The following is a 27,913-nucleotide window of genomic DNA, read 5'->3' as shown; positions in this document are numbered from 1 at the left end:
CAAATTGTACCAATGATAAACAATAATAAAAAAAACTTCTCCCCCTTAAAAAATTAACTAACCTAAGACTCTTTAAAAAAAAATTTACATTTTACAATATTAAGCCATGGGAAAAAATACCTAAAATTTCTCAAAGATTGGGTATTTTGAATGAGTGGTTAAGTACTGCCATCCCCATCACTTTCATTTTAAAAGCCATCTCTCCCAACAGAGCACAAAACCTAGTGATGTCATCACCAAGAATCCCATTCATTCCAATGAAAACAAACTCCTTTACATTCACCTTTTTTTTGAGTTCGGAACATGTCCAATTGTTTCTGTTGCTGCCGCCTTAGTGTGTTAACAATAGCTATTGCCAGTCTCAATGCTTCTCTGGGGTACCCATGAGAACGTAATGCATCCACTCTTGCACAGGCTGTAGGAACATGTTCTAAAAACAGAAAGTGAAGGGGCAAGAGAAAGTTACCAATGTCTGATATATCCGTAAAAACAGGATTTAATAGTAAATGCTATTAAAAAAATACTATTAAAAAAACTCCACAAGACACCATTTCTGAACTTTGATTTGAATAAAAAAACTCAGCTCCTATTGCCAAGCATTCATCCATCTCCCATTGAATCCCTCAGCTCTCCTCCTCCCACTCCAATAATGCTATAGAAACTACACAAAGAAGTAAGTCATGGAAATGTCTTTCCGGTTTGGGCACTTACCATGCCAGAGGGGCCACCCACGGGAGTCAAAGAGGGAGTTTTCAGTGTCGTCATGGTAACAGTAGTTGGTGTATAGGTCACTGCTGATAATGTGCTGCAAGTGGCTATCCTGCCAGTGGAGATCGCATGCCTCGATGGCTCGGGTGAACACTGTCCGATGTGGCCTGTTCGATGAATCTGTTTTTTCCACAATTCAGAAAGCCGTGTCAGCTATTATTCTTAAGTGAATAAATCAGTCATACCACTCTGTGGCCAGATGTTCACGAGCAAACCCACACGCATTGTCCTCACCCCCTACGCAGAAGGATGGAGGGTGAATATTCTCATGTCCTAAGTACTAGGAGGCAAGTCAGCCCATAGAGCCACCATTCACTCACTTGTTTTATCCAACACAAACACTCTGCAGCCATCAAGCTAAGGTTAAAGGCACCCTGCAAAAAGAACTGTCAAGTCTGCCAAATACACTCCAAGGAGGCACTTGGCACAAAAACTACACGAAAACTCACTGCTCCCCACTTCGGAGGTGCTATGGTGGGCTGCCCTGAGGGGATCAACAGCTCTCACAAACACGATGTAAGAGATGTGACACCAGCCATGGAACCTTTCAGGAAGATGCAATCAGCCTTTAAAGATATGTAGAAGGATTGTGCTTTTGGTTGTATTTTTTAACTATATTGTGCGGTTTTGCACAATTAAAACTATTATGCTTCTTGGGATATAATGATTAAATGCCACTTTATATCCCAAAGGCATAAATGCATATATTTAACAGTTCACAAAGCCACACAACATAGCTACAAAACAAACCAGCGCACTTACCTTGCCCCTACAGGCTGCCTCCTGACTCCTGTGCAGGTTCCATGACTGGTGTGATGTCCCCAGCATAGTGTATGCCGGGCATCACAAAAGAGCAGAAGCATACACTCCGAAGAGGGTTCAAGTTTCAGGACCTGACGGAGAAAAGAAATGTTTGGGGAATAAAGGATATTCTCACCCACTCTCCTGGGAATATTCAGTTCCTCTGGATAACGTGGTCCAAGTTCTACCTGCACTCCCACCTTTTGTGTCCCCACTCCAGACTTACCTTCAACCATGGCACAAAACTTAGTGAGCCTCAACTGAAAATTAGGGGGATGGACTATTTTTATTTATGTGTACTTTACTTAGCTCAAATATCACCCTCACTGTTCTGAGGCTTAATTAAATGAGAGGCAAAATCTGGATCTTCCTTAGCTGATGTTTCATCTTCCTGTCACTGGAGCTCTGGCTAAGCACAGACATTAGGAAATCATAAAAATAAAGAAGAAAATCAAGAAGAGCTCTGAGAACTGGTCAAGTCCAACCTCTCTATTCTGCTGATTAAACTGAAAATAAAATAGAAGTAAAGTGACTTGCCAAGGTCACAAAGTAAGGTAATAGCAATCACGATCAAAACACATATCCTCAGTCCAAATTCACCTGTTGCAGCTGAAAGGTTTCTGAAGGCCTTTAACAGAAAGACACTACTACAGTTTGCTCTCAAGTCAACTTAGATATCTATATATCTAAGCATAGCAGACATATCAAAATGCATCAATGACATAATTTGAGAGGAATAGATACTGATGTTATGTGTTATGGCCCCTGCCTAGACTCCTTGCTAGCAGTAGTTTTAGTTGTACATCTTATAAATGGGAAGAGCGGACCTTACATTTAAAGGCCTTTTGAATCTATTATGGGCTTTTCTGAGCAGAATAAATATATTCCTACTCAATAAAGAATGGGTTCCATCACCTCTCATAGTCAACCGATCAAATATTCCAAAGTGCAAAGCTCACACATGTGTAAGTGGTTTTGTCATTTCATATATTTTGTTTAGCTCAACTCAAAGAAATAGAATTTAAAACAGAGATTTTTAAAAGAGCAACTTAATGTTATGAATGTATTAAAAGAATGAGATATTCTATCTGGTGATCTGCCTCACTGTGGTATCACTAATAGTATTCCATTAGAAAAAAAAAAAAGACTTTAACTTTTCACTTGATTGTATTGATTGTCTGAGCACAGAGAAAGGAATAGGGCACACTAGGCTTTTAACAGTTGTTAGCTCTAAGAGAACAATAAAACCAATTGTAACAACAACAACAAAAAAAGGCTAAATTCTAATAAATTAATATTTATATGAAAATGTAAGACAAAGTTTTATAATATGGGAAACAGAAAAAAATTGATTATGTATGTAGACAATGACAAACACACACACACACACACACACACACACACACACACACACACACACCCTAAAAATTGGCTTGATTAGGTGGCAAAATTATGATCAATTTTCATCTTAGTTGTCTGTGTTTTTCTGATTTTTAATAAAATGTATGAATAACAATGTTTACTTATTGAAGAAAACTTGAGAAATTCAGAAAGGTAAAATGAGAGAAATTAGTTCTTTTATAAAGAAATTAAAAATTGGCTAACACTGTCATACATTTTAAAAAGTCAAAGAAACTACTCTTTCAAAGGGTGTGGATTCTAATACTGTTATTGCTGTTGTTAATTAATTCTAACAGTTAATCTCAGCAAAGTCAGGGCCTGATTTGCCCTTCACATTCACTTCAATATACCACCAACAATGCAGTTCTGCCCACTTTCTGTTCACTCCACACCCAGATGCAATGGCACTGCTGGCCACCCCAGAGGCTCTCAGGGCAGGCTCTCCCCAGCAGCCTGCTCAGCTCTCTTGTGACAGCCCCTTTAGAGGATGTGAGCATTATGCTAAAAACAGGAGCCCTGGTGCCTTTAGGCACAACAGCTATAAATACTGCCCTCAGAAACTAGGTCCTGACTTCATGCCCCTAGGCCAAACCATAAATAAAATGAACTGTTTTATATGGAGGCTGGACCATTGTTTAAGGGTGTTCTGAAAGCCAATGGAATATTCCTGTTTAACCAAGGAGAAAGTAACCAAATAGAAAGTGTAAAATGTTAGGATGGTGCTCCCCAAAAGCAGGTTAAGGAGTGAAACAGAGTAATTTCCAAATATAAAGAAATAAAAGATTCAAGATATTGCCTATATAGATGTAGCAATGCAGGAGAAAAGATGTTGAATCCTTTCTTAGCAGTGTAGGAGAAAAGATGTTGAACTGCTAAACTTGAAAATTCTGAGCTTCTGGAAAATAATTTGGGTATTAGGGGTAAATGTATTTTCTTAAAAGTTATTACATAAAATCATGAGCAATAAAGATAGGACAGATTTCAAATACTGATTTCCAAGGTAAATACCTCTAGACAAAGCAGAGCCAGCCAATCATCTTTCCTAAGTCCTAAAACTTCCATCTTTTTCATTGGACAAGTCCCTGTGGAGTAATACATGTAATTCTTTCTTTATAAAGACTGTTAACCCACATTGCACTCAGCACATTGTCATCTCTTTCCAGGACACATAGAATGACAGTCTTGATTCTGGATTCTGCTGTTATCATATAACTCTCATCTTGAATCTTTCATAACTTTAAAATCTTTCAAATTTTCTCAAAAAACGAAATAGAAAAAGGCAGCAACAGCACAAAACCACACAAAAATAGTGATATGAATTAGTGAATGGAAGTTTTATTTGTAAGCGTTAATTACTTTAAGGATTTGGTTCCGAAAGAGAAGAAAATGCTATAGTAGCAGAGAAAAAATAGGTAAGCCAAGGAAAGATAAAAAAAAAAAAAAAATATGAGAGGGACTTGAGCTAAATGGGTTGACCTAATAGAAAAGCTCAAAAAAAAAAAAACACCAAACAAACAAACAAACAAAAAAACAGGATGGAAATGTAAGACATAGGTTCTTCAGAGGATGTTTGGAAATGTCTGTGCATTCGTTTTGTTTTTTTTTTTTAAATATATTTTATTGATTTTGTACAGAGAGGAAGGGAGAGAGATACAGAGTTAGAAACATCGATGAGAGAGAGTCATCGATCAGCTGCCTCTTGCTCACCCCCTACTGGGGATGTGCCCGCAACCAAGGTACGTGCCCTTGACCGGAATTGAACCTGGGACCCTTCAGTCCCCAAGGCTCTATCCATTGAGCCAAACCGGTTTCGGCATGTGTGCATTCTTCAGTTGTCCAAAAGTAGGGGGTACTATTAGCCTGCAGTAGGTAGAAATAAGTATGCTAGACAATCCTTCACAACGAAGAATTTTCCTACTCCAAATGCCAACAGCACCCCCTTCCAACCATCATAAAATTCTTACTTGCTAATTCTAAAACTAAGACTTTTTAACTGACTATGCAGTAGCCCAAATATGAATTGACCAAAAGAGACAAAAACACACAGTTGCTCAAACCTCTCAACATCACCATATAATCTCTCTATATAAAAGCCTAAGTGACCATTACGAACAACGGGTCTACTGGTCAAGATGATGTGCGCTGACCACCAGGGGGTAGATGCTCAATGCAGGAGCTGCACCCTGGTGATCAGTGCGTTCCCACAGCCAACCTCCCACTGGGAGAGATGATCCTATCGCCCTATCACACCAGCCAGGCTGAGGAACCCACTGGCCAGGCTGAGAGACCCCATCTCTAGTTTTATATAACTGTAAATAACCATTTAACATATATAAGTATTACATCCCTCTGTAGTCTGAGAATATGAAGAAAAGCACACAATGGTCTCAGGAAAAAATTAAAATACATATTCACAGACAAAACACATTAAATTCTTTTAGTTATGGTAAGTTCTTAAGTGGGGAAATTATTTTCCTATATTCATTGTAAGTTACTGTCATAAATGTATGTGCACAATTAAGTCAAATATAAAGAAAGCAGAATATTACTGTGAACTCACCTTGGTTGGCATTTACACCCTGAGGCAGAGCATTGGTTAAGTTGGGTAATTCACTGCCGTGATTTCCATCTTCCCACGGACAGACATCAACACTGTTCCACTTCTTCAGCTGTTTTAGCCAACTGGCCTTCTGCTCCAACTTGCAGTGAGGATTTAAAACTATACACATCCACAGAGCACCTAATTTAAAGGGAGAGAGGGCAGTAAATTAAAAAAAAAATTATAAAAACGTTCAATTCTAATAGCTAATGATAAATTTTAAGCCATTTCAAAATGAATTCAAATGTCATTTTTATAACACAATTCTCTTTAATCCAAGCCACCAACCCCATGCAGAGTTAATGAAAAGAGGACAACTGAATTTGAACCAAAGACTGAAACTGTGTTACAAATAAAGATGAAAAGATATTTCAAATGTTTATTGTTAAATACTTTTCTACTTATGTAACATTTTGGACAAAAAGTCAATAAAAAGTACAACCCTAAAGTCCAGTTTGCCACTTTAATTTAAAAACAAATTTTATACATGGATTCTGCAAAAAGCCACTTTAAATAATGAACACAAATAAAAACTTCCTAGTTTCCTTATAGGAGTGTCAAGCTTTACTGTGTTTATTAATTAGTATGCCTATTATATCAATGTCTTAAAAATAAAATTCACTTAAATATACTTCCCTAAATGATTTAACCAGGAATTAATATTTATATAAATGAACTCACTAAATGTATGTCTTTATGTGAATGAAATCACTAAACATTAATCAAAATTCCACTTGCTGTCCAAGATAAAAGCCAAAGTGAATTTAGAAGATATAAGTCATAATTTGAATTAAGATTTTGATAAAATGTATTATTACTTTCTACATTCTTTAGAAAAGAGGTAAGTTTTAAAAGTTCAAGTTTTTCTTTACTAATTTCAAAACAAGGTAGATACCAATAATTCAAAGCCATTCACCACACCTTTGCTTTGAAAAGGCATGTGTATGTGTGAGTGTATGTATTTTATTTTAATCAGTTGTATTACATGAACAATAAAAATAGAAATGATCATTGTGTTTTATTTGTCCAAAAGAGATGCTTTCTATTCTTCTACATTTAATATCAGCAAGCTTCTTTAGTTAGAAATTCTGGTATTTTAAATAGTGAATAACTTTTACCACAAGAAAATAAAAGTAGTCATAATCTAAGCCAAAGATATTTACAATTAACATTTCCATATTTTAAATGTCAATTGAAAATCAAAATGTGATCGAACTAGATAAGCCCACCACAGCTTATCTCTCCCCATGATTATAACCAAAAAATCTGAACAAAATACAAAAAGCAGCAATCTAGGGACTCCGAAAAATAAACAATAGCAAACCGATTATGGAAACAAAACAGGAGGAAGCAAGCCATATGGGGATGATTTTCTGTTTTCTTTTCCCTCTTCTCTTCCGGCTTGGACCTAAGATTAGCCCCAGTGAGGAACTTTGTAGATGGCATATTCAGCAAAAACTTGAGAGAAATCTCATCTACCTGGAGAAAGGACTGGGAAAAGGGGACCTTGCCCTCCACTCAGGAGCAGGAGCAAGGGTATCCTGGATACTGTGTACAAAGAGGTACAAGTTCTGGTAACATCTCATGTGCATGAAACAGACCTCAGGAAGAACAGCCAAGGCCTTAAGTATTTTATTGACATTGTCATCTAAAGAAGGTGAAACAGGCCTTATAGTCTGAATCTACTTTGGTTGATTGTATGTTTAAAAACAACAACAACAAAAATTATCCAGAGGATTTTAATAGGACTCAGACTCTCACAACACAATATTCAAAATGTCCAGGATCCAAACTACTTGGCTTACAAAGAAACAGCAAAATCTGATCAATTCTCAAGGGAAAACAATCAACAGATGCCAACTAAGATGAACCAGATGTTACAATTATCAGTCAGAGACTTTATAGCAACTATTATAACTGTACTCTATGAGATGATGGTAAACACTACTAAAAAAAATTAAATACAAACTATAAAAATGTACTAAATGGGAATTTAGAACTGAAAAAACACACACACCAATATCTGAAATAAAAAAATCACTGGATGGGATCAAGAGCAGATTAGACAGAAGGAAAAGTCAGTGAACTTGAAGATACAAATGGTCTCATCTGAAGGAGAGAGAGAGAGAGAGAGAGAGAGAGAGAGAGAGAGAGAGAGAGAGAGAGAGAGAGAGAGAGAGAGAGAGAGAGAGAGAGAGAAAACAACAGCAACAACAACAAAAAACAAGAACCAGGAAATGAACATTGACTTAAAGGCAGGTGGAAAAATAGTGTGTCACTAGAGTCCCAAAAGAGACAAAAATTTGGAAAAAATAATGACTCAAAACTTCCCAAATTTGAAGATTAATTTAGAGATCTAATAAGTTCACTAACCACAAAAAAAAGGTAAACTCAAGGAAAACCATGACCAAACATCATAATTAAATCACTAAAAGCCAGTTCAAAAAATTTTGAAAGCAGAGAAAAATGAAATACCATACACAGGAATGATTCAAATAATTCCTAATCAGAAATCATAAAAGACAAAAGACAGAGGAACATTAACTTTAAAGCGTTTAAAGAAACAAGTGTCAACCTAGAATTCTATATCAAGAAAAAACAGCCTTCAGAAATGTTGAAATAAAGGCATTCTCTGATTAAAGAAAACTAATAGCATTCATTGCCAAGAGACCTGGTCTAGAAGAAATGCTAAAAAAAAGTTTCTTCAAGGCTGAAGCAATTTTTGTTAAATTTTAAAGAAAAATCATACAAAGTAACAAAAAGATATTTGGAAAATTCCCAAATATCTGGGAATTAGACAACAAACTTCTAAATAACTCATGAGTAAAAAATGATGTCAGATGGGAAACCGGAAAATATTTTGTACCTAAAGAAAATGCAAATGAAGTATATAAAAAGTTTAGAGGGAAATTTATAGTAGTAAATGCTAATATTCAAAAAGAAGGAAAAAAAGTCAAATCAATAATCTACATATTCACCTTAGAAATTATAAAAAGAATGAGAAATCAAAACTAAAGCATAAGAAAAGAAGCAAAAGATCAGAAATCAATTAAATTGAGAACCAGTAAAAAAAAAAAATCAATGAAACCAAAAGCTGATTCTTTGTAAAAGATTAATGAAATCATTAAAGCTGTAATCAGACTGACTAAGAAAAAAAAGAATAATTTTAGCAGTTTCAGGAATAAAGGGGGCACATCATTACAGATCCTAGAGGCATTAAAAGGCTCAAAAGGGAATACTATGAACAACTTTATGTCCATAAATTCTACAACTTAGATAAAATAAATTCCGTAAAAACTACAAAGTTCCCTCAAGAAGAAATAATAACCTGAACAGTTATAAATTTATTTTTAAAGTTAAATCTATAGTTAAAAGTCTCTAACACTGCAGGTCCAGATGTTTCCCTGAAAAATTCTACCAAACATTTACAATAGAAAGAATATAAATTCTACACAATATCTACCAGGAATGGAATAGTTTTCTATTCATTTTATGAGGCCAGCATTACCCTGATATCAAAACCAGAGAAAGACATTACAAGTAAATACAATTACAAATTAATATCCCTCATGAACATAAAACAGAACACTTCAACAAAATATCAGCAAACCTAACTAAGAAAATATATATATATTTTAAAAAGTAAACTACAACCAATTAGGGTTTATCACAGGAATGCAAGGCTGGTGCGACATTCAAAATCAATCAGTATAACTTACTATACAAACAGAATGAAGAAGAAAAAAACTATGATCACTTTGACAGATGCAGAAAAAGCAACTGATGAAATTCAACATCCTTTCATAATAAATACAACTCTCAGAAAACTAGGAAAAGAAGATAACTTACTTAGCTTGATAAAGAGCATCTGTTAAAAAAAAATAAAAGCTCTACAGTTCACATCATAATGGCAAAAGACAGAACAAAACAAGGCAAAGATGCCTGCTCTTGTCACTCCTATTCAATATGATGCTGGAAGTCCTGGCCAGGCCAATAAAGCAAGAAAAGGAGATCAACAGCATAGATTGGAGAGGAAAACATAAAATAGCCTCTATTTGCAGACAACTAATCTACAAAAAAAAAGCTCCTAAAACTAATAAGTTTAATGAGGTCATGCAATAAAATTCAAATAAAAAAATCAACTGCACATCTATACTAGTATGCTAAAATGTTATTGAATAATTAGAAATCAATACTTACCAAATAAGAACCCTAAATACCCTAATATACCTATAAATCTAACAAAACATGCACAATCTCTATCCTAAAAACTACAAAACACTGACAAAAGAAATAAAGACAATCTCAGAAAGCAGAAAGTTACAATATTCATAGATTGAAAGTCTCAAGTGTTAAGATGCCAATTCTTCCCCAAATTGATTTACATATTAAACACAACTCCTCTCAAAACCCTACCAACTAACTGTCTGTGTACATATGGAAAGAATAGATATAAGATAGCTACAACAATTTTAAAAAAGACAATGCTGAAGACTCACAGTATATTAACATGATATTTGAGACTTCCTATAAAGTTACAGTAATCAAGACAACGTACAAGTGGTGAAAGGTACATAGATCAATGGATTCAAGAACTCAAATATAACCCTACACAAATATGACCTACTAAAGGTTCATAGTCAATTCAAAGAAGAAAAGATAAATCTTTTAAATAACTGGCACTGAGACAATTAGATATTCATGTAAAAAAAATGAGCTTAAACCTGCACCATACACTTCATTAAAAAATAATTCAATAAACTTATTAAAATCTAATTCAGCCCCTGGCAGATGTGGCTTAGTTGGTTGGCTGTTATCCTATGCACCCAGAAGTTGACTGGCCTACCAGGTTTCAGGCTTGATCCCAGGTAAGGGCATGTGGCATGCGGGAGGTAACCAATACATGTTGCACTCGCACATAGATGTTTCTCTCTCAAAATAAAAAAACTATTCCAAAAAAAAAAAAAAAAAAAAAAAATCAAACAAACCAAACCAAACCAAACAAACAAAAAAAACCCAAAACGAACAACCAAATAAAATAATTCAAAATTGATCATAGACCTCAATGTAAAATATAAAACTTCTAGAAATAAAAATCTCTGTAGGTAAAATCTCTTGGGTTAGGTGAAGATAATGTTAAATATAATACCAAAAGTATGATACGTAACAGTTAAAATTGATAGTGGCATTTATCAAAATTAAAAAAAAAATCTTACTTTACGAAAGATACTGTTGAGAGAATAAAAAGGCAATCCACAGACTGGGAGAAAATATGTGCAAACCGTACATCTAACAGAGACCTTATATCTGCAATATGGAATGCCCTCTCAAACCTCATAAAGAAAATGAACAAACCTATAAAAAACAGGCAAAAAATTTGTAAAGACACTTCACCAAAGAAGATATATAGATGGCAAAATGCAGATGAAAATACATGTGGCATTAGCCACAAGGAAAATGCAAATTAAAGCCACACAAGATAACACTATACCCCTATTATAATCCTTAAATTTAGAAAAATTGATGTAAAAATTGATAATACCAACTGCTGCCGAGGATGTGGAGCAACTAGAATGCTCACAATTGCAGGTAGGAGTGCAAAGTAATGTAATCACTTTGGAAAATATTCTAGAAGTTTCTTATGACCCAGTAATCCAACCTCTAGGGATTTACCCAAGACAAATTAAAACTTATGTTCACATAAAAATGTGTACAAAAATGTTTATGACACTTTTATTTGTAAATGTAAAAGACTGGAAACAACCACAATGTCCTTCAACTGGTGAACTGATAAACTGTGGTGTATATAACAGAATACTACTCAGCAATAAAAAATTAATATTAACAAATAATGTGATGTAGATTTATTTTCAATGTATCCATTTTCATAATTCAGAATTCTGTATTTGTCCATATCTGTGTGAATTATAATTTATTTTGAAAATTACTTAAAAGCACTACCAAGACAACTAAAAGCTAAGATAGTTGGCACAGAGCTAACTTTAAATTAGATGTAGAAATTACATATTCTAAAATATGTATCTCATATTTATTTTCACAATTTGTTCTTTTTAAAGATGCAAGTGCAATACTAATTTTTAAAAACAGAATTAGTAACCAAATTTATATTAAGCTCTAGTTCTTTTTAAGTAACTCAAAGATAAAATCAGGAAAATATTAATTAATCAATGTATGTAGTGTTAATGGACTGACTGATTTGCATATAAAGAAACTGATAATGTGACAATGAATCAGTGAGTTTCACCTTTACCTGGGGAAAACTAAAGAGTCTGTAAGATAAAACAATATTGACAAGGAAATATAATTTTACGTTTAAAAAAAAGTTCTTTTGAAGAACTAGAGAAACACTAAGAAAACCCTAATAGAATAATTGTTATCACTAATAGTCACGATTTCTTGGGTGCCTACTATAAGCTACAGGCATTATATGTAGGGTTTTATAAACATTTTCTCATTAACTCATTACAATAATCCCCCATGGTCAGAATTAATATTTCTACTTCAAAGGTAAGAAAACTAAACCTCAAAGAAATTATGGTCCTTAAAACCAAGATCGTAAATATTTTTGGACACTTAAACCATGATTTCTATGACTTGATGAAAAAAGAAATTCATAAAACTCACCTTAGATTTTCATGCTTATATTTCTCTAATTAGAAAATTTCTATTTTACAAAATGAGAAAATATTTAAAACCTAAGAATTTATTAAATTGCCTGTAACATTCTTTTATCTTTCTAAAAGAGATGCTTCATCCTGAATGTTCTTAATGTTAGATTCAAGTTCAGAACAGATATGGTCTTTTATCTTAACAGTCAATAATACAAAAGCTGTAATTAGCCTTAATAACCAAGTTAACCAAATTGAGTATGTCATTCTCCAAATTTTATTAATTCAGAGTCCCACTTTGGGCACTGATTTCCTTCCCCTCCAATACATGCCTGAAACATTCCCAGCTTTAAAAATAAAACTCTTTGATGATCAAACACTTTATTTTGCTGTCCCTTGGAAATATTAACTCTTTCAAGGACTCATTCAAATATAGAACTCAGTGAGAACTTTGTGTTTCCAGCCGCTAGCAGAAGATTTGGCATCCAGAAGTTATTACTGGTTCTTTTACAGAGCACGCTTAATTATTTGCTATGAGTTACAATGAAAACAAATTCAATAGTTTTAAATTGCTTTCCTAGCTTCAATGCCTCAAAGTATATAAAGGCAATTATCAAATCACTGGTGTGTGCAGCATTCAGATTCTAAATTATCCATGGCGCATTTCAGCTCTCATCTAGGTTTTCTTAACCATCCAGCATGCTTTTCCTCTCCTTTCCACTACTCAGCCTAATCTGCACTCAGTGGTTTCAGCAAAAAGATGCACTGAAACATACAAGCCCAAGTAAAACAAAACTAGGAAAGCAACTTCCCTGGGAAGAAGAAAAAAAGCACATCGTGAATGGCTCTAATCCACTGCGTGGTCTTAAACCTGTTTACGTCCTATATATACCTGACCAAAATAGTCAGAGAATGTGGGTAGAATCACACTGAGGCAGAAGACAAAGCATCACAAAGGCCTCCGTGGTTACTGGCACAGCACCAATAACATTGCCAGTGGACCATCACCCACACTCCTCACAAAAAAAACTCACTGTACAGATAAGGAAACAGAAGTTCAGAGAAGTAGAGAGGTTGTGCTGCTATTAAAAGATGGTAGCCTGGATTTGTTACCATACCCACATTCCCTCCAAAATCATTATTCTTAAACACTATGGTGTTTAGCTTTCTGCCAGGCTATGTGGTCAGAAAGTACTTCTGTAAGTTAGGATTCATATGAGCAACTATGCACCTATGATTTCCAAGATTAATGTTTTTAGTCTTTTGACAGAATCATTATTCCCTTCCTCACATTTTAGCATAATACAAATGATGTATTACTGTCTAAAATTATGAAGGAGCCTTAAATGTACAACCAATAAACCCTATACTTCAACCATGTGTTCTTAGAACATATCTTATGCATGTATAGAAAGCATATCCAACAAAAACTATACAAGTTCATCTAAGTGGAGCCTAATAAAACAAAAGACTGACAGGCATAGCAAATAAATAATTTCACTGTAGATTAAAACAGCAGATAAACAATCTGAAGACTCAGCTTACAATTGAAATCTGTTTTCTCTGAAAATATGTTAATATCCGATGAGGTCCGTTAGGGAGGAGTTGTGTCAGCATTTCTGGGATAATGAACTTGCATGTGACTGAGTGTGCCTTTTGCCTGCTGTGGGGAGCCTTACGGTCTGCGACTGAATAAATATGGACATTCTCTAACTGTTGCTACCCTGCCCCCCCCCCCCAAACCAAAAAACTTGTTTGTAAAGTTACTTCTACTCCATGTTTTTTTTTAAGTATGCAAATAAGTCTCTTTAAAATAAAAGCTACACATTTTATAAAAAACACTTTGGAATTTTTTATAAATGTTACTCTTTCCCCTATTTTCCAGGAGGTACAATGGGTATAATGCTACTGAAAATAGCAAAGGGAAGGGAGCAGAGGACCAAAGCCACCAACATCACATTGTTTACTTTTTATTTTTTTAAATTTGTCCATTACAGTTGAAATTCAATATTATTCTGCATTAGTTTCAGATGTATAGCATAGTGCTTAGACAATCATGTACTTTTGTTTTCTTTAAAAGTGAGAATAAGAAAGGTCAGTAAGTCCCTTTCCTATGTTTCAAAGATGGAGAATGAAGACTATTAAATGTATGGGAAGAGTAATTTCTACTTTTTAATATCACATTTATTTTTATGAATTAGCAGCAAGCAAAGAAAAACAATCACTTCTGGTATTTCCCAGGGTTCCACAAATATGAAAACAATTCATAATATTTATCATATTTATTTTTGTTCTTAGAGGCTATTATAAGAGGCTAGAATTTCATGCATGATCCAATTAACTAATTATACTTATTTAGAGGCCACGAAATGCCTAATTGCAGTCACAAATAGGAGATCACTGGCATAATTAGTTGTGCTGGCAAAACTGTAGTTACAAAATTTCTTGGGTCAGGCCACACAAAAATCGTGACCCTAATTATAGTATTGTTCTCAGTACAATTCAGTCTTAATATGCTAGTCACTCATGTTTAGAAAATAAGTTTAACTGGCAAAAACATCCCCCTAACTTTAAATTTAGTATGCTATCTTCTTAATTCACTAAAATATCTCAAGGAAAACTTCAAAATAAAACTTCAGGGATGCTGTAAAGAGAGAGTTTTTAAGATCACTTAGTTCAAGCAGGGCTAAACCCTCAGCAAAAGGGCATTCAATCAGTAAACTACCCACCTTTTTGTTCTCAAGAAATAAAATAAGCCACATATATTCCAAAGCAGTTGAATGGTATCCTGGATAATGTTCCTTTGGGCAAACCTGTGGCCCTTATCTAATATGTGGTCTTCCCATCCCACTTGATGTGTCAGTGCTACCAGGTCAACATGCAACATTCATTAAAAACAGCCTGGCCTCACTAGGAACCTGGTTCTACAGGAAATAACCAAAGACAGCAAATTCACCACTCACCATCCTTCTCATTTTCGAGGGAGGAAGGAAAGACAGAAGACACAGTGACAGACAATGTCTTATTTTGATACAAAAAGAGTAGTCAACAGTTAATGAAGAGAAGGAATGTGAGCTGTGGTAAACTCCAAAAACATTCTCCACGTGCTCTGCACTGGCTGTGTAAGGAAGCTATCTATGTAAACAATTCCATGATTCGTCCAACAGTCCTGTCTCAAGTCTCTCTACATATACATATACATATACATATACATATACATATACATATACATATACATATACATGGTCTCCAGGATGCCTCTTTTCCACTGAATCTACTAACCCCACAGACAAAAGACTCTTGGAATGAGAAAGTGGTATGTGTATTATTTAAATTAGCTTATTTTAGGCCTCAAGAATCATTATCCTGCTCATATTACAGATAAGGAAACTGAGGTTGGACCTGTACAGAGCTACACTGTTAGTAAATATGAGAATTAGAATTTGTACTTTTAAAAAGGGTGTCTGCTCAAATAACCCCGTTGTTAATATTCCAATTGAAGGCTTTGAAAACTGAAACAGTCCTGGCAAGCTTATATTCATTTGTCCTTTGGGGGGAAAAAAATACGCTTGGTCAAGTCTGACAAGGAATTACCTTTTATTATAAAATGAATCAGAATAGTATCCTGTAATATGAAATGTATTAGATCTATCCTCAAAATTTTCTGAAATGAATCCTACCTTATATAACTTCACTTCTTGGGTTGTTTTAGTCTGTTTTGAGCTGTTTTAATTTTCTCTTATCTGTTTTCTAACTAGACAATAAGTTCCTCAATGGCAGTGCCTACCATAGGGCACTATAAACAACAGGCTTTTTTGTTAATTCACCTGCTGTTCTGGTAGGTCACCAACCATATTTATAGATAAGTGCTTCCCTGAGCCACTGGTACAACACCTTTCCTTTCACTTATCATGGAGAACTAATTTAGAAAAAAATTAATCAAAAGCCCTACCAAAAATAATAAAATTTACCATTGGTTATCATTATAAACTATTTTAGCACTACGGTTGTATAAGAATAGCAAGAAAAAGTGTTTATAGTATCCTGTCATATTAGAACTGCCATTTTATTCGTAAAAACAGTTTGTAACGCACTGACTTTTTTATGGAGTTCAGAAAGAACCTGCGATGGGTGCCCTGAGTTTCCCAGAGAATACAATGTTTCATTTTGCTCTAATTCATTCTATTACCGAATTAAACTTTGATGTATTGGTCTTGACAAGTGCTTCATGCTGATTGTATTGTGTATGATAGTATAATCACTCCCCATGCATTTCCCATTGGCTGGCTGATTAATGCAATAGATTACCTGCAGCACTGATGGCAAGAGGGAATCATTGCCCTTCTGTGCTCTAAACTGTTTGCATTTCCAGTGTGCATGCGTGCGTGTGTGTATATATGTGTGTGTTTTTACACGTACACGGGCACCCATGAAGATCTACCCATACATGTGTGGAAAAGGTGGGATAAACCAGAAGAAAAGGAAAAGAAAACTGAGGACACAGACAACATTAATGTCAATCAATGTTTTTAGTACTCGTTTCATAATGCTTCCACATAGGGTAGTAATATATCTCAATTATTCATTCACTTTTTACTCACAAATATTTACTGAGCACCAAACTCTAGCTAGGCACAATGTTTTTCTCAACCTTTACAGAAAAACTAACTTTAAAAATGTGTCACACTCATTGTTCAGAAGGGAAAAGGGGGGAGGGTGGGATTATCAAGTGAGCACTTACACAGGGATGAAAAAGAATAGCTATGAAATTGGTTTAAATGCCCCAATAAAGACAAAGTATATAGTGAGTAGTTTATTGGTTAAAAACCAACAACAACACAAAAATCTCTAGATGACTTGGTCTTGGAGATCAGACTCTTCTTGTGCTCTTGAAGCTTTTTAAAAGCATTTCTCCTAATGGGATTTTCTCCCTATTTCAAGCTTATATTTGACCCAAGTGCCCTGTAGACTCCTTCCACCCAAACCCTTCAGCTCTTGCTCATCTGCAAAGACTGTGACTTCCAATCTAAGGCACTTCAAGACTGCTGATCGCTTTCACCTACTTAACTTATGAATGATTCTCACTCTCTTCTCCAGGTTTGCTGAACAAATTTTGAAATTTACTAGAGTAACCCAAAATGAAAAGGGTTGGAAAGCATGATCCAGAGTCAACAAAGTCTGACTGGCCATAGCTCACCATCACAGAGATTTAGATTTCTATCTCAAAGGTTATCTTCACAACAGAAGGCATAGAGTTGACTGAGTTAGCCACATTTTAGACAACTACGATCACTACTCCTGGCTATTTACCTTTAGCTCAGAGTCTGAGAAAATAACTGGAAAACCAGTTACTAACTCTTCCAAGAAATTTAATGTCAGAAGGTACCTGTAGAATCCTATTCTTATTTCAATTTGGAATTTTTAAATAAAATTAACAAAATTATACAATTACCAGACAAGATTACAGCAGCCTCACAAAAATTCACCTGCTGCAAATCACTTATAAGCCTATCTTTCCCCTAAAACATGTAAGAGGAAATTCTTTATATGACTAAAAAAGTTATTCTTTGGTATATTTCTAAGAAGATCAGCTAATTAAAAGTCTATAAATATGACTATCAAGCATGCATTTTGAATCTCAGAATCCTTTCTTCTAGATAAATCTTGGTGGAAAGCATAGTCTAAAGTGATGAAAATCACTTCGCTGGAATTCAGAAGAACCTGCTCTCTCTTCCTTTCCCTCCTACCCTAGGGCTCTGTGAGGCAGGGTCTGAATAGCCCCTGTCAAAGGGATAACCAATATTAATCACTTCCCTGGATTAACCACTTCCCCAACCCTCATTAACCTACCTAAGCTTAAATGAACTATGAGAACATTTGTAAAGCACCCGCTTGGTACCAGCACCCAGAGAGCAGTGTACTAGTTTGTGGCTGCCTCAGGCCCGGGCTTCCACTTTTCATTCTAGCTCCTGGCATTCCTGATTCCTGGGAAGCCCCTGGGAATATCAAGATTGTTTAAATAAGGCTTCTCAGACCTTGTTAATTTTTGTATGCTGCCACTTTAGGGTAAGAAATGGTGCAAGAAAATTATCCCTAGCCTTTCTTCATTTTCACACTCTTTGAGATCCACAATTTAGCAAGGAGACTCCTCCAGCTAGATTTCCCTTTGGTGGTAATTTCTTGAGGACAAATGCAATACTAACTCTTAGGAAATGGGAAAAGGAGAACTTTTCTAAAATTGTTTTGAGGAAGAAAAGGACACATTTTACTCATGCTCTTACATTCCTATTAGCTACTAATTTGAGTGTAGTATCTACTACCAATGGACTTATGGACTAAAGACAGCATAAAAAAGTAACTGAACCCATTCTGGTACAAATAATGTCCCAGCATGCTACAAATATGAGATAGAACACTAAAGGATACAATGAATCATAAGGCATCTGAACACCTAATTAAATCTCCATGGTATTTAGAATAAAGTTTTATAAAGATATACAAAGGGGTGACCTCAAGTGTTGTTGCAAATTATCCAAATATGTAATACCTTATATGACTATCATTAAGACTCTCAAACTGATAAGATAATAGGATCAAACGATCTATAAAGTTCTCTTTTAACCTTGAGAATCTACTATTTTATATTAATATTTATTTAAACTGTTTTCTCTTTATTTCCACTTTCACATACAGGTTACCAAATGGATATTAAACGTTAGCACCTGCAGTCAAAAGAAGCATGATTGACCGCATTACACAGTATTTATCATAGGTTTGCTAACTGTACAGAAATATGCCTTCTCTTTTGGTTAACTTCTGACTCAAACTAGAAATTACTCTGTCTACTTAAAGAAGCAGAGAATAAACCCCTCCTTCCCATTCCCAGACAAGACAGAATCCAGAGGCCTCTGACCCAAGAACACAGAGGTCTCAGTTTTAAGAGACAGAAAGCAGTAAGATCATACAACAGAGAAAGAAACCAGACCCCAGTAATGAGGACTCAGCAGCAGATACCATTCTGAGAACAGTGCTGGAGGGAAGCAATACAATACAATTGACAAAGCCTGTGTATTTAGAGAAAGCTCTGAATCATAAGGGGGAAAGCAGAGACTGAGACAGGAACTCACAACCCTATTCAGAGTGGAAGAGCATAGCCTATGGGCAGGAAAGGTCTGCAGAGCCTACAGACCACATCAGGTAATCAAATGCTGGAAACCATGTTATCATAGGGCTTTGTATAGATAGACCAGGACAAAGACAGTAAGTAGCCTAAGGGTCTTCCCTGTCTCCTCAGCAAAGGGGACTGAAAAATTAGGTCAAAACTTCACTGTATCCAATCTGCAGTATGTAATATCTTACCTAATAATAGACAAACATGAAAATTGACCATACCTCCGTTATGCCACCAGCCAATCAGGAGTGATATGCAAAATAACCCAACAAATATTGTGGTTAATTTGCAAACACCCCCCCCCCCCACCACCACCACCACCTCTCAGGGCTTCTGGGCAGTGTGGGAAGGCAGGGCCGAGTAGAAAGAGGTGGCTCCCAGAGCAGGAAGAGGTGGCTCCAGGGCCTGAGTAGAAAGGGGCTGGGCTGGAGTGAAAAGGTAGTGCTGGCAGCCAGGGAAAGGAAAGCCCATTCTAGCACGAATCTTCATGCATCGGGCTTCTAGTCTTAATATATAATGCAGTTCTCAATGGCATATGCTTGCCTATTCTATATTAATGTGCTTGTTTTTTTCAGAGTCTGAAATTAGAGAGTTGGAAACAAATGAGTAACTAAATGAGGTGCGCTCTGCTGACCACTGCAGTCAGGACTGAGGGAGCACAGATGGGCAGATCTGGCCAGGCAGCTTCTACAGCATGGTTTACGGCCATCTAGGTATAATCTTCACTGGGTTCCCTGCTTTGCACTTAGCAGAGAGACTGCCTAACTAACACATTATGCAGACTTAAAAAAAAAAAGCAGAGGACAGTGTCTAGTTTGGTGGTTAAGTCTTTGAAGTCACTGACACCTGAGATAAAATTCCTGCTCTGCTGCTGTGATCTTAAGCAAGTTATGCAGTCTCTTTAAGCCTCAGTTTTCTCAGCTGGTAAATTAGGGCTAATAACTATTTAAGAATTAATTAAACAATGCATGAACTAAGTGCTTAGCATAGTACCTGGTGTAGTGGCTGGACTGTAATGGGAAATAAAACAAAGCAAAAAAAATCTAGATCTTCTCTCTTTCTCTCTTCCCTTTGAAGTTAACATGGAAGAAGAACAGGTTGGATTGAAGGCAACATTTTTTATAATGAGTATAAACCCTTTATACCCTTCCCTCAATTGAGCTCATCCCTACCTGTGTTCATGTTATTCCTTCTTTCTGGAGTATTCCCTACAATTCACTTTCATGAACATCTTGTAAAACCATATTAAATTCAATCTGTACACATATATATACTAAAGTGGGAATAAATTACCCTATCAAAGTGCTTCTCAGTTCATTCATGCCTGTTTTTTATTTATTTATTTATTTTTTACATAGAGGAAAGGAGAGGGATAGAAAGTTAGAAACATCGATGAGAGAGAATCATCGATCAGCTGCCTCCTGCACACCCTCCACTGGGGATGTGCCCGCAACTAAGGTACATGCCCTTGACTGGAATCAAACCTGGCACCTTTCAGTCCACAAGCCGACGCTCTATCCACTGAGCCAAACCGGTTTCCGCCATTCATGCCTGTTCTAACCTCTTGTGTCTCCTGATGGTTGGCAGCTCTCTAATCCCACCTTTCTACTAGTACCATTGTCATAATAAAATAAAAGATTTTATACATCTATTCCTCTGAACATAGTAAGTGCTAAATATGTACTGATAGAGAAACCAGAGTAAGAATTCTGGAAAGAAGGCCCTGTCCGTGCTCCCCCAGTCCTGAAGTAAAGCTGTATTCTCCTTGTACTCAAGGAAGACAAGCTGGTAGGTGCCAATCCCAATAATGTGGTTCATTAGGATAGCAGTCGCAGCTACAAGGAAGTTTCCAAGTTTGTCCTGACATCTTACTGCAAGGGGGCTCTGGGAATTGCTGTTTTCTCCACGGCACTGGAAAGGAGGTAAACCACATTGGAATGCTTTCTAGTTCTCAATGAGAAGCAGTTACTCCTACGCCATTCACTAACCACCATCAACTTCAAAATGTGGAAAGCTTGAGTTTGAATTTACCACAGAAACTAAGGGGCTTAAAATAGTGTTTGTGTGTGTGTGTGTGGGGGGGGGGGGGAGAGTGCGGGAGTAGGGAGAGGGAGGATGGAGGGGGTTCCTAGCCTACTGCTTTCAGTAATGAAAGATGGCATTTCCCAGAAACTTCTCCACAATTACCCCCCAAACCAGAGACTTCAGAATATTATTTCTGGCTGTGCACAAAGGGTCTAACTATATCCTCTAGAATGTGTAACAAGTATATGTTTTCTTCCTTATTCAAGAATAATGTTATGGGTAGCCCTGGCTGGGAGGCTCAGTTAATTGGAGCATCATCCCACACAATAATAGACTGGTTTGATTCCTGGTCAGGGCACATAACTAGGTTTCAGGTTTGACCACAGATCAGGGCACATACAGGAGGCAACTGATCAATGTTTCTCTCTCACACTAATGCTTATCTTCCTCCACCCCCCTTCCTCTTTCTCTAAAATCAATAAGCATATTCTCAGATGAAGATTAAAAAAAAAAAAAAAAAAAAAAAAGGAATAATGTGGGAGGGTTTAGAATAAGCCGAGAGGCGAGAGAAGACTACTTCTATCTGGGGATTTAAAAGGAACAGCATTTTCTAGATTCATGGTATAGGTAATTTTTAGTATTTTAAATAAATGCGATCCCAATGAGTAAACTAAGTCCTCTACTGCTAACTCATTTCAAGTGCTCTGAGTCTGTAACCTACTCAATCTGTCCAGCAATATAGCTATTGCTTAATAACAGTGGTCAAACTAACCTTACAATAAAATTTAAATAAGAAAGAAACATCTAACTATGGCTATTTCTGCTAAATAGCAAAACACATGACTCAGCTTACAGAGAAAGTTAAGTGTTTAAAATGGGGGTGAGGGGGTGTCCCGCACCACACAGGAGGGGTATTATGTAATACTTGAAAGTAAAAATTTAAGTCTTTTCCCCATGATAAAATTGTAATTAAATCTTATTTAACTGTTTCCTCTAATGACATCCATTTTAATTAGGTTTTAATAAACTGGCAGCCACAACCTATAGTTTTAAAAAGCAAAGTAAAATTACAGTCTAGGAAACATTTAAGGCGAAGAGACCCATCAATACAGATGAGAGGTTATAATATCCCCTCATACCTCCACAATAATTAAGTGTGCTGAATAGACAGCCATTAGGGCCAACCAGTAGGTGTGCTCATCACCAATAGCACTGGGTTGTTCTTTGAAATCCTAAGTAGTATCTATGATCTGTTTTCCAAGAAATTTGCAAGTCACGGAATAACAAAAGCAATTCAAGAGGTGTGTGTTCTACAGCTCTACTAGCTGTGTAGCCTCTATCAAATGTGCAGCTTAGCTTCTACCATTGCAAGGGGCATTCTGTCTTAAGATTTTAATACACACTTTTTCTTATAGCTGATCATGACACAACAATACTTCTCTTGAGAAGACCACCTTAGGTTTAAGAAAATGAACATTCATGTAGAGAAATTAAAATTAATATATGAAAAACTGATTCACATACAAGACAAAATATCTGCAAATGAGATGGACTAAACAGAAGCTTAATATGCATTTGTATTTATTTCATACTATATTATGAAAATCAGGGAGTAAATCACAAAATTAACTCAGACCAAATGAATATCATAGGCACTTATTTTAGAAAAGAAGAACTGAGCATAATTAGTTCTATTGTTAGCCAGAGAATGGGGGAAGAAATTGGGCCTGTTGCTACCTCAAAAAAAGCTTACATATATTTATCTGATGTGAGAAAAAGTTAAGTGAATGCTGTTTTTAAAACTAATTTTAAATCAGCAACACTTAAATTTTAATAAATTACATATTCTCAGAATATTGTAAATTCTGGGGAGGGGGAATATCTATCCTATAAAACTTTTTTGTAATCTGGCCAAGAATCTGATGCCTCCAAACCCCTCTGCCAAGAAGCAGAGTTGCTTAGCCAAGATAGTCTTACTTGTACTTTCGTCAAAGGAAAGCTTTCATGCCAGGAAGTATTTTTTTTTTTTTTTTCTGGTGTATTGGTCATTGCCAGAAATGGACCCATCGAATCCACCGGTGCTAAGGAGTTAAGCATCTGAGATTTAATTTAACAGTTTCAGTTTTATTAAGCTGTCACAAGAGCAGCCCCACTTTGATAACAGTAGCTGCTCCAATTATGGCTTGGTTTAGGGTTGACAAGTGTAATGATTCATTCGTGGCACATGAGAAGCAATAAAAGGTTGTTTTGCATTACAGCTTTAAAAATGTGGGCACTTTTTTCATTTAATTTGTCACTTAGCTTTTGCTAAGAGGACATTTAAATTGCAGTAAAAGGCAAATGGGGCTTTTAGTTTAAATGTAATCCCCATATTTAAATGATCTGTAATGGCGCAGTGTTGGAGTGGGAACACTATTGTCTCACAGTGGGTCCTGATGGTGACATGTGACATTTGTATTCAAGTCCTGTATTATCCGTGTGGCTAAAGGGCTTCCAATTTCATTTCACAGCCAGAAGCCTGCAGAAAACACCAATTAACTTGCAGATCCCATTTGCCGACAAAACTCAGCCTCTTCTCAATGTCTGGCATCTGGCAGCGCTCAGCATTTAATTCCAGAGCAGAGCCTTGAAGCAATGTGAGCCCAGTGCAGGGGCACAAAGTCAAATTCCCCCATTTTATTAAGAACCAAAATCCTTTCCCTTTGTAGTCCAGAAGCAACTTTTAGTTAATTTTTTGGTGAATGAATAAAGATGTGATAGCTATTGTTCTAAGTAGGATTCTTCACAGAACTCAAACCCCATTAAAACAGCAGGTGACCTCTGCTCACCACCAGAATACATAGAATTTATAGCAATCTAGTAATTATTTGGGGACGGGGGGTGATGAAAGAAAACATAGGGCAAGAAGATGTACTCTTCATCCTGGACTGAAACCAAACTTGAATAGAGCATGGTCCATAATTAGAAGATCTTCAGAGGGTATAACTAGAATCAGCTCATGGAAACTTCCACCTAATGAGACTTTATACTTTTGATTAAGGGTTGATGTACATAATTTTCAAAACCAACTTGGAAAAGTAAGATGTGACTAATAGATTAAATGTGAACTATCCAAGTTTTGGCTATATCAACTGTATTTATTTGATAACCAATACATTTAGTTGGTATTTTCTTCTCATTAGTTATTTGTAATTCTAACCTTCTCTAAGTCCCAAAGTTCTTCAAATTTTATTCATTTAATATTAATCCAAGTTTTCTTAAATGATTCCCTTCATTATAGTTTTTTTTTTAGTGCTAGTCCTTTTTACTATCATAAACCAATTACTGAATTCAGCATTTACTGTAACAAAATTGGGGATAGATTACTTAGGAAAGTCAAACACTCAGTATTCTATAAAAGTAGTTGTTTAAACCATGCATTATACCTATGTTTTCTAACCACTACAGCATGCTCCCAAATATCCCTCCAATACACTGAAAATATCTACTGACATTACAGATTAATTGGGAGTGGGGGGAGGGAGAGAGAAGGCCATCGGCTTTATTCTTTCAGGTCCACAAGGAAAATACCAAGATTAAATTGACATTTACCAAGAGCTGCCATCCACAGTCAAGTTCCTGAACACACACCCTATTAATGGGAAGAAGAAAACTTGCATGTCAAATTCTTTACAAACTTGTTGTATAACCCTACGCCATACAACGTCATCTTATGGAAGTCCCTTAACCTTCTCAAAATTTAGATTCCTTTTCTGTAAAAGAGTTCATCTCAAAAGTCCATTTCAATCACTATGACCATGTGGTATCTTCATCAGCAAGTTTTACTTGGTCTAGAATAGATATGGGATCAATTAGCCTGATGTGTTCCCCCCATCATTAGGCAAGATAAAGACAGGTATGAACATGTGATGAGTTCTTCTACTCAACTGCATTTAGACCAAGATATTTTAGTAAATATACCAAGAACTTAAAATTAATGCAAACACAATAAAGTACTTGTTTAAAAATTCCATTCATCACATAGATTTCTTAATAGAAAGACAAAATAATAAGTTATTAATTCCTTAGCAATGAGCATTAGGTAACAAGAGTCATCCCCCAACATTTATCAGTGAACATGACAGCTGTTTCTCCTTTTTTTTCAACCACCTGCTGTATCAATATCTTTACTACTAAGGATTTGGAAAGCAAAGAGTCTGCTCTATATTTTTTATTCTTATGATCATTAGTTCATTTTAATCTATAATAGTCAAAATATAAAATGAATGTTCAAACTACTATTTTTAATGTAGGGAAAAACAGCCAAATTTTAGCTGATTTGATCACAATATTACTCTAAAAACAAGAAACTAGCTCTTTTATACAAAACTGGAGGCCTGGTGCACGAATTCGTGCACAGGTGAGGTCCGGCAGGCCCACCCCTGCCGACTGAGATAGGCCAGCCGGGAGCAGGGGCTGCGGATGGTTGGCCGGCCAGCCCTGCCCCCTGGTTGAACTCCCAGTGGAGGGGGCAATTTGCATATTAGTTTTTTATTATATAGGATACTTATTTCAAAGTAATACAGTTTCTCAAATACTTAAAGGTGATTCCTGTGCTTGCTTTCCTTAAGATCAGACAGTTCCCTCCAAACCCTGCCAAGATTGTTTCCTGCAAAGTCCTTATTCTCCCTATCTTCTACCCAGTATATTTTGGCAACAAGTTCATATATGAGTAGAGCTCTCTCTTCATCAATACACTGACCATGCTCTTTAAACATTCAACATGGTCTTCAACAATATAACTCAATAGCAATCTGTCAGGAAACTTGTATTTACCCAGCTCATCCCAGAGCTGCCTGTATTTGTCAGTCATCGCAGTGCCTTGTTGCCTCCAAAGTGACAGACGAGGATCAGCCATGAATTGCTCTGTTATCAAGGTCAACATGCGGGCCCCATTAGAGTCCCTCATCTTCAGCATCTCCCGAACCTAGTGGGGGGGGGGGGGGGGGAAAGACTTTAAAAAAATGTTCAAAAACAAACAGCAATACAGAGACAGATCACTTTTCTTGGGAGGCGGGCAGTTAATTCTCGACACCAACTCTCTTATGCAAAAAAAAAAGTTGTTAAAACTGGTTTCTACCCTAAATGATAATTGAATCAAAGAACTGAAACTTACTCTTAGTTTTCTATATTGTTTTAGAATCCACAGAAGGAAAGAAATTTTACTAACTTCCCGTTCAAAAAGAAAAATTGCTAGATTCCAGAAAAACAGTACCAAAACCAACAAGACAAATCATTTGGCATCTTTCTGACTCCCCAGTTGATTGCACTTCCAACCAGATGAGGTGAGCCTAAAAAGCAAGCTACTAAGAACTCTTTAGGGGATCTTCTGAATTGACCTAATGATGTTTACAATAGCATCTGCCCTGCAGAGTTTTTTAGAAACAGTTTTATTGAGACAAAATTCACATACATACAATTCACCAATTTAAACTGTGCAATTCAGTGGTTTTTAGTATATTCACCAACTTGTGCAACTCTTCAGTTTTTTAGGTAAATTAGTAATTTCAGTAAGTTCTCTCTCACCGAAGTTCTTTGGCATAAAGAGCAATGTCATATTCATTTTGATGGACTACTTTTGCAACGGTAAAAGGAAAGTGAACCCGGCTGTAGGTTCAAGAACCCTTTTGGCTCTAAACAAGTAATCCACGAATCAAAATCATGACCAGGGCCCTAGGAAGTTCTCAGTCTCTTATGCAGGAACCTCGAGCTCTCTGTCCATTACTCTTGTGCTACATTTTTAAAATAAAAGAAAGGCAGAAAAGAAACACAAGGCTATCAGGAAACCCTAAATGAATTCATCCTTTCCAAAAGTGCACAGCTACGCATTCAACAAGAAGCCCAGCTGATTACCAGTTCTCTCCATAGGAAATTCCTAGAGCAAGGTCATGAACAGTGGAAAAGGAGAGGTAGGTCCTTTGATTCAAAATACTCTCTTTGTGAACAGCAAATGAGGAGGAAATGGCAGATTGTCAATAAAGCATCTCAAACCTCCAGATCAATACATCCTCCTTCAGGCTTGTACTCTGACAAGTGATGGAATCCCCTCACAGGTTCTAGAATGTAGCCTTGTGAAGAACTCAAAAGCATTTCTACAGTAAATCACAAGGGTTATGCTTCCAGGAAGGTTATCTCAGTAATCTTAAAAAGGAATTTATTACTAATACAGAAGCACTAAAAATTCATGAATAGATGAAGACTGGAAGAAAGAGGGTGCTGCCATTTCTTGTACACATACTTAAATTACATTTATACTTACCATTTAATCTTTATAACAACCATATAAAGTAGGCCAGATTATAATCCCCATTTTATGAATTATAAAACCAAGCTAAAGTACAAAGGGCTAAAGGAGTCAAATATATGGTGACAAAATCAGAATCCAGACCTGTCTTAACTCTACTGAATACTAAGTTATGCCATTCCCAAATTAGAAGGTGATGTTAGTTCATATGTCATATGTAATATATACATCATATA

General features: G+C 36.0%; 1 protein-coding gene across 6 annotated transcripts in view; it reads right to left on the bottom strand.

Annotated features, from left to right (window-relative positions):
- Positions 1-27,913, bottom strand: part of ZSWIM6 (zinc finger SWIM-type containing 6) — a 166,197-nt gene that overhangs the window by 17,793 nt on the left and 120,491 nt on the right. For 4 of the 6 annotated variants that reach the window (XM_036408773.2, XM_036408777.2, XM_036408775.2 and 1 more), the window contains exons 4-7: positions 26,210-26,360; positions 5,531-5,710; positions 712-888; positions 284-430 (exon numbers count right to left, since the gene is read on the bottom strand). In XM_036408773.2, the coding sequence (XP_036264666.1) occupies positions 284-430; positions 712-888; positions 5,531-5,710; positions 26,210-26,360 (655 nt within the window). The remainder of the gene's footprint in view (positions 1-283; positions 431-711; positions 889-5,530; positions 5,711-26,209; positions 26,361-27,913) is intronic. The other 2 variants (XM_036408774.2, XM_036408778.2) reach the window with 2 other exon arrangements.

This window comes from Pipistrellus kuhlii, unplaced genomic scaffold (genome assembly GCF_014108245.1).
Source record: "Pipistrellus kuhlii isolate mPipKuh1 unplaced genomic scaffold, mPipKuh1.p scaffold_m20_p_4, whole genome shotgun sequence".
Lineage (NCBI taxonomy): Eukaryota > Metazoa > Chordata > Mammalia > Chiroptera > Vespertilionidae > Pipistrellus > Pipistrellus kuhlii.
Note: the sequence above shows the minus strand (reverse complement) of the source record. Positions and strands in the feature narration are given on the sequence as shown.